Raw genomic sequence first — 7,956 nt, forward strand, 5'->3', positions numbered from 1 at the left:
TATATATATATAATTTATTAAGAAGGGGGCTTGAATATGGAGGCCAGAGAACAACTTGCAAGACTCAGTTCTTACCTCCCAGCATGTAGGGCCTGGAACTTGAACTCGGGTTTTAAGGCTTGACAGCAGGAGCCTTTAACCACTGAGCCATCTTAACCTGCCCAAATCATTACTTTTTAATTCTTTCTTTTGCAGAGTACCACATTCAGGCTTATAGTACGCACCATTCAGACACATATGAATGCTATACACATACACAAAATACACATTTCTTGGCCTCATGGGAATGTATTTACAGATATAATCATTCATATAAATAAAAACTAATGTGTTGGTCTTATGTCAATCGGGTTTAGACTTTACCTAATATTTTTAAGGGGTTTGTTTTCTGTTCAGTGACTGTTAGTAACACGATTAAACTATTTAAAATCTAACAGCCAACGCCTAGCATGGTGGCTTGTGACTAAATTACAACACATTTGGGAGACTGGGACAGGAGGTTGGCTATGGGTTTGAAGCCAGTCTCAGTACATAGCAAGCTCCAGACCAGTCTGAACTACATAGCCCGATCTTATCTCCTATCTCAAAGACAGACAGACAAACATAAAGCCATACATACATACATATAGATGAACAAAAAGTTATAACCACAATTAAGAAGATAGAAAAAGTCTTTGTTCTTAAATTCTTGAAGTCTTAGTAATTAGTATCTAGATCATATTGTGGATGATGCGAATCCTTTCCAAATAAAAACAGGGTAGGGATATAGCTCATGGATTATCATGGGTAGAGCCCTGTATAGAATCCCCAGCACTAAAATCAGTAAATAATGCTTTATTTAATCATTGTAACGCATTTTGGAATAAGAACTGATAATGCACAGAGAAAACTAATAAGGCCTTTACAAAAACAGCTTTCTTGTTACTATAAGCACCATGTGGAAAGACGTATTAAGCTTTTCACAGTGAGTATGGTGGTATATTCCTATAATCACAGCACTTAAGTTGAGACAGGAGGATGGAATTTGTGAATTCAAAGTCAGCTACATAGCTAGTCTTTTTCTCAAAAAAAAAAATCAAACCCTTTCTGCTTCTCAGGCCACCAAAAAACTGTCTAGTTTTACATGCAACATGTATATTAGAAAATTAGAAAGGAGATATGGAAACTAGTGGAATATTAGTTTTTAGAAAAAGGTGCCTCTCTGAGTCCGTCATGAGGTTCACAAGTGTAAGATGTGACGGAGATTTGGTTTTAGGGTGAAGGAGTAGATGCAGAGGTTTTCTCTTATCCTATCACCAAAATAACTGCTGAGAATGTAACTCCTGAAGCTCTATGGCCTCGTCTCTGAAACAGTTTTTGCCCATCACTTAGAGAGAACATCTGGCATTGTATTTTTGGCTATGTCGTAACTCCTAAAGTCCCATTAAAGTCAAACGTAACTGCCTAAACAGGCAGAGCAGCTACGGGCCCGCTTTAGGTTTAAACGTGCTATTCAACGAGAGAGTATTTTTTTAATTTAGGAGGCCTTCTTCACTGTAGCTTAAATAAAAAAAAAATATGGCGAGGGTGTCTAAGAAATGTGTCTCAATTCATGGACCACTCTGACCTTGAACTCACAAGCACTCCTCTTGCCTAAGCCTCCCAAGTGCTGAGATTATAGACATGAATGATGACAGGCAACTTTGAAGTACGTACTCTTTGATAGATGAAGACAACTAAAATGAATGAGTCACGAATTTGTGAACGATATATAACCAGATATGATGAACTCTGTTAATGATTATCAGATAAGACTAAATGATATTGCTCTCCACTGGCAAAGCTCATGTACTTATTGTGTAGAAAATACAAATTAAATGTTTTGTGAGATTATTATCAAAGTGGCCCAGGGAGAAAACTGGTCCAAGCGTTATAAAAGCAGTACTTTAAAGCCCTCTGCTACATGTCCTATGGTCCTAGTTCCCCACTGCAGTTAAGGGAAGTTGCTTTAGGTGACTGCTGACCCTTTACAGCTTCTATAGTTTTGTTACCTATAGTTCTACATAAGAAAGCAAATCTTGTCTTTCTGATAACAATTCGGTAAATTATCTGGGGAAATTATCAGCAGCATGCCTGGCCTGGTATGGCAGGCATTATGGGATGTCCTCATCCTTAGCTACAGACTGTTGATTGCCAGGAAAGAATCACTTTGACTTGGTATGAATTTTATATTGGACAAATCAGTAGATCAACAAGATAGTTGCTTTAACCTCAGCACTTGGGAGGCAGAGGCAGGTGGGTATTTATGAGTCTGAGGCCAGTCTGCTCTACATAGAGAGGCCCAAGAAAGCCAGGACTAAATATTGAGAAGAAGGAGGAGGAAGAAGAAGGGGGAGGAAGAGATAGATACATGTTTAAGTCTTATGGACCAGTTATTCAAGTGCAAGACAAATTACTTGGTGAGTAACTGTGTGTCATCTTCACATACCCTATAAAACCCAGAAAGAGTTGTATACAAGTGGGCTCAGAAGGCCACCATATTGCATTCCACCTTATATGTCAAGAAGGTAGAACAATGTCAATGCCACGGTAAGTTATCCTGGACTCTATATTAAACATCTCTTTAAGCTGTGAAGTTTATTTTTGCCTCCGAGGTAATGAGTCTTTTAACAACTGAGCACTAATGAGAACTGATTAATTATTCATATTGTTTCAGACTGTTAGAATATCCCCAAAGAAAGAATAGCAATCATTTTGATATACAGCTCACATAAATTTGGTGACTGCACTTCTATTTAGATGTAAGAATAGTGGGGCATGGTGGCGCATGCCTTTAATCCCAGCACTTGGCAGGCAGAGATAGGGAGAGGCAGAATTCTTCTCTTCTAGCATCATATCAGCCTGTGTGTTGCCATGATGACAATGGACTAAACCTTTGAACCTGTAAGCCAGTCCCAAGTAAATGTTTTCCTTTATAGGAGTTGTGCTCATGGTGTCTCTTCACAGCAATAAAAACCCTGTTTTTATTTTGTGAGGACAAAGACAGAAGCTGATACAAGGGGTGGAATATTGCAGTGATATGCCTGACTGTGCTTTCATTTAGGGAAAAGTTCGTTTGGGACTTTGGATTAAGAAAGCAGTTCAATGCTTTAAGTGGTGTTAAACGGGCCATACTAGTAGGAACATAGAAGACAGTGGTGCTAAGGATGATTTGCTCAGCTCAAGAGGTTTCAGGGAAGACTGTTAAGATGTGGCCTAGAAAATATTTTGTGATATTTTGGTAAAGATGCTTTCTGCCCTTGTGCAAAAAATCGGCCTGAGGTTAAATTGAAGAGTTATAGACAGCTTTGGCAGAGGACATTTCCAAACAACCTACCATTGACCATGTTGTGTGACTATTAATGGCCTGGCCACACCTACGCAGATCTATAATGAAAATGAACAAGCTGAACAAGGAAACTGTATACAAAATATACAGTTTAAAAAGAAAGGCAGTACCAGGAAGTGTAATAGAACTAAGTCCAGTACCCAAGAAGATAAGTTTAAAGAAAAGCCCCATCCTAAATGGAATAAAGGGATTGGTGACCTCAGGGCAAGACCCCACCCATCTAAGCTTCCAATTTATGAAAAATAATTAAGAAAAGCTGATGACCAGGTGTGATGGCACACGCCATTAATCCCTGCACTCTGAAACCAGAGGCAGGCAGATCTCTGAGTTCAAGGCCAGCCTGGTCTACAGCTCAAGTTTCAGAAGAGCCAAACAGAGGCAATGAATGAAACTACCAAGATCAGAAAGTTGGTGAATGAGAACTCAAGAACAATGGCAATGGGTTTCTGATCCTACTGCATGTACTGGCTTTGTAGGAGCCTAGGCAGTTTGGATGCTCAACTTACTAAACCTGGATGGAGGTGGGCGGTCCTTGGACTTCCCACAGGTCAGGGAACCCTAAGTGCTCTTCGGGCTGAGGAGGGAGGGGGACTTGATTGGGGGAGGGGGAGGGAAATGGGAGGCGGTGGTGGGGAGGAGGCAGAAATCCTTAATAAATAAATAAATTAAAAAAAAACATAAAAGCAATATGAATAGCATAAAAAGAAAGAGAAAACAATAATCATACCAACAATAAATAGTAACAAATTATAAAAAAAAAGAAAGTTGGTGAAAACATTTGAATGAACAGGCCATGTTCTAACCCCGGAAAGCAGCAGAATTGGGCAGATTTGGTCACACGGTTTTGGCTTAGAGTCAAGGATACAAGAAAGGGATTATGAAATCTCCCTCTGTGACTAAGGAAAGCTGATGAGGCCAGGCGTGGCATGGAAGTCCAGAGAAGCCTTTGTTATGAAGCTGTGAAGGTGAAACCTGGATTGCCTTGGAGACAATTAAAATGTTGGAGATGTTAACGCCATAGGACACCTGCCAAGGTGAGTTGGTAACAGGGAGTGTAACCAACACAAAAGAAAAAAAGTATGTTGCAGTCAACAAAGTTGAAAGGATTTGGAGATCTGAAGAACGCTCTGACATCAAACATGGATATGCTGAATTTGGAGTTTGTCCAGCTCGTTTTAAGTCTTGCTTTGATCCAATATTTACTCACTATGCTCTCTTTCCTCGTTTTTGGAAAAGGTGGGTTAAAGTTAAGAGACTGTCATGATTCTCAGAAGAGAGTTTAAACCTTGGATTTTAAGCAGTGTTGATCATGTACGAGACTATGGAAGGGGACTTTGAAGTTGGACTAATGCAATATTTCATTTTGATATGGCTGCAAGCCTATGGGGGCCAAGGAGTGTAATGTGGTGGTTTGAATGAAAATGGCTCCCACAGACTTATAGGAAGTGGCACAAGTAGGTGCAACCTTGTTAGAGGAAGTGTGTCACTGGAGGCAAGCTTTGAGGTTTCATATGTTCAAGCCAGGCCCCTGTATCTCTCTTCCTGCTGCCTGCTGATCTAGAGGTAGAACTCTCAGTTCCTCCTCCAGCACCATGTCTGCCTGCATGCAGCCAAGCTTCCTGCCATAATGATTACAGACAAAACCTCTGAACCCATAAGCCAGTCCCAATTTAATGTTTTCCTTTATAAGACTTGCTGCTGTCATCTCTTCATTGCAATAGACTGACCATATCTAAAAATCAAAGCCAACAGAAAATCAATAATAATAACAATAAAAGCGATCAAAAAATGTACTTAGGACAAAAATCTTAGGAGCATGGTCTAAGTCTTGAAGCCAAGAGGATATGAATCAAAACACCAAAAATAGACTATGGTTCCTTCTATTGGTAATCAAACTACCTAAGTAAATAAATAAATAATAATTAAAAATTAAATGTGTGTTTGCGTACACACACTGGGAAAAGTGGTGCATGCCTGTAATCCCAGTACTTAGAAAGGAGGAGCAGGAGAATCACAGCAAACTCCAAGCCAGACAGGTCTACTTATTCAGTGCTTGTTTCAATAAAAGTCAAACAAACAAACAAATCTCAAGAATACAATACAAGCTATAAAAGACAAGAAGCAGCAATGACCACATTGAGTTTCACACTATACAATGTTCCAACAACCTTGGGTAGCTAGGTAACTTTTTCTCCCTGTAAAAATAATAAACAGCCAAGCAAGCATAGGTATTCTACCAGAAACTAGGAATTCATAGAGAGATCTCCAACAAACTCACACTTTCAGGCAGTGATTTCAAAGAAATCCTATAAGTAATGTGTTTGGATTTCAAAAACTATTCCCCCAATCTATTCTTCCCCTACGTGTTTCTCTTCTCAATGAAAGGCATTCCCACCTACCTAGGAGCAATGCATAACCCGACAGAACAAAACAAAAGAAAACAAAAATGACCAGAAACTGAAGCATCATCTTTGACCCATTTCTTCCCCTTGCCCAACGACTCACCACCACACTACTCTCTCTCCTACCCGGGTAGGCAACCAGTCAGAAGTATTGGTCCTTCCTCCTTGCTTCTCTGCCACCGCTGTCAGTCAAGCCACCATCCTCTTCTACAGAAGCCTCCCAGTGGTCTCCCCACCACAGTTCACTTTCTACACACCAGGTATGGAACTGTCTCTAACTGCTGCCTCTGACACTAAAACCAACACTCAAGCTCCAAAAACCCGGTCAACAAGATGCCATTGATTTCTCCAGTTTCCGCACCACTAAACCCCTTACCTCCCCACTCTATCCGCTCAACTTGTTTTTACTGTTCTTAGAACATGTTGGTCTTCTTGGTGGCCCTAGCCTACCTCCATTTAGTCTCACCTTGGGATCTTTACGTGCAGTTTTTTTTTCTTCAAAGATGTTTCTCCCATCACATGGCTAATCCCTCATGCCCCTTGAAATGTCAATAAAATAATCACCTCCTCAGAGAAGACAAGCCTCAGAGAAGACAAGCCTCCCACGGCCACCTAATCTAAAGTAAGCCCTTGTAGGCACACCCTATCATGTTTCAATTTCCCATGTGGAACTCGTTAGTATCTGAAGTGAACTTATATTGTCTTCATTTGTTTTTCTTTGTTTTCATGAGAATAAAATATCTGCGTGAACAGAGACTGAATCTTGTTTATTGTTGCGCCCACAAGTTCTCACAAAAACGGCTTACAGTGCATAAACATTCAACTGTGAGCTGAAAGAATAAATTAATGAATGGGATCAGCAGAGCTGGACCAGAAGATGAGAATACTCAACTCAAATACCTTTGATGTTGGAAATGTCAATATTGAGCTGTCCAAGCTTTTCACACGTTTTCTCTATGCACTCATAAACGGACTGCAGGATTTCCTTCGGGTCTTGTTCTACCCATCTTTGGAACAAAAGGATAAATGTGTTAGTTTCCAAGAAGTCACTACAAACCTAACATGTTTCCACAAATAAGTTAACCTATTAGATGTGCCTAGCACATAACAGAAAAAAAAATGGAGGGCTGGAGAGATGGCTCAGAGGTTAAGAGAACTGACTGCTCTTCCAGAGGTCCTGAGTTCAATTCCCAGCAACTACATGGTGGCTCACAATCATCTGTAATGAGATCTGGCGCCCTCTTCTGGCCTGCAGGCATACATGCAGGCAGAATACTATATACATAATAAATAGATTTAAAAAATTGGAAAGCAAAGCATATCTATATTCTACATTCTAAAGGAATTAAAAAAAACTATTGCCCTTACATTTTCCTATTTTTCTTATTCTTCACATAATAATAATCCATCCTCCTAAGGATGGTCACTAGCCAGGTGCGGTTCACTCTTCAAATCCCAGCACTTGACATGCTAAGGCAGAATGACTGTTTTAAGTTCTAGACCAGGCTGGTCTAGAAAGCAAGACTAACCTGGTTCCAAAAGCCAGGAAACAAAACAAAACAACAACAACAAAAAACTCCTAAAAAGTAATCATTTTATCACTATTAGTAATAAATGACTTCAGAGTCAAAGCAAAATTTCTGGCAGTTAACATGCCTTTATTGTATTACATAAATTTCTTACACTTTACTTTCCATTGCTGAATTCCTAAGCCACCCATTGTTCAGACATTTTTTTCTGAACTACCACATCATAACTTCATCTCTTGACCAATCCCAATCTCCTAGGTCCTCTCAAGACAGTGTCTGGTTAAGTTTACTATGCCAATCCACAGAGTGCATGCGATAAGAGAAACCAGTCAATGTGACATGCCATTACATAGTAAATGAAGAAACATACCCTTCTCTTGGGAATTCCTGTTTGATTTCGACTTGATGATGACTAAGAAGTTCAGCTGTTTTTGAATTGAAAACCTGAAAAACACATCAATATAATTATGTAGGTTGCTATAAAATCTGTTTAAAGTTAATGAGTCAATGAAGTTCTTAGGAACATACAGAAAACAATGAATCAGATGGAAGGGCCACCAATGACGTTTGGCTTATTCTTCAGACAGAATCATAACACATTGGAATGTGGGTGGCCATAGAGATGGGTTCAGTGGTTACGAGTACTTGCTGTTCTCCC

General features: G+C 39.7%; 1 protein-coding gene across 2 annotated transcripts in view; it reads right to left on the reverse strand.

Moving 5' to 3' along the window:
• Window positions 1–7,956, reverse strand: part of Gk (glycerol kinase) — an 80,226-nt gene that overhangs the window by 53,162 nt on the left and 19,108 nt on the right. For both annotated transcript variants that reach the window (XM_005369737.2, XM_013354670.2), the window contains exons 2-3: window positions 7,669–7,742; window positions 6,670–6,776 (exon numbers count right to left, since the gene is read on the reverse strand). In XM_005369737.2, coding sequence (XP_005369794.1) covers window positions 6,670–6,776; window positions 7,669–7,742 — 181 coding nt within the window. The remainder of the gene's footprint in view (window positions 1–6,669; window positions 6,777–7,668; window positions 7,743–7,956) is intronic.

This window comes from Microtus ochrogaster, unplaced genomic scaffold (genome assembly GCF_000317375.1).
Source record: "Microtus ochrogaster isolate Prairie Vole_2 unplaced genomic scaffold, MicOch1.0 UNK58, whole genome shotgun sequence".
In the NCBI taxonomy this organism is placed as follows: domain Eukaryota; kingdom Metazoa; phylum Chordata; class Mammalia; order Rodentia; family Cricetidae; genus Microtus; species Microtus ochrogaster.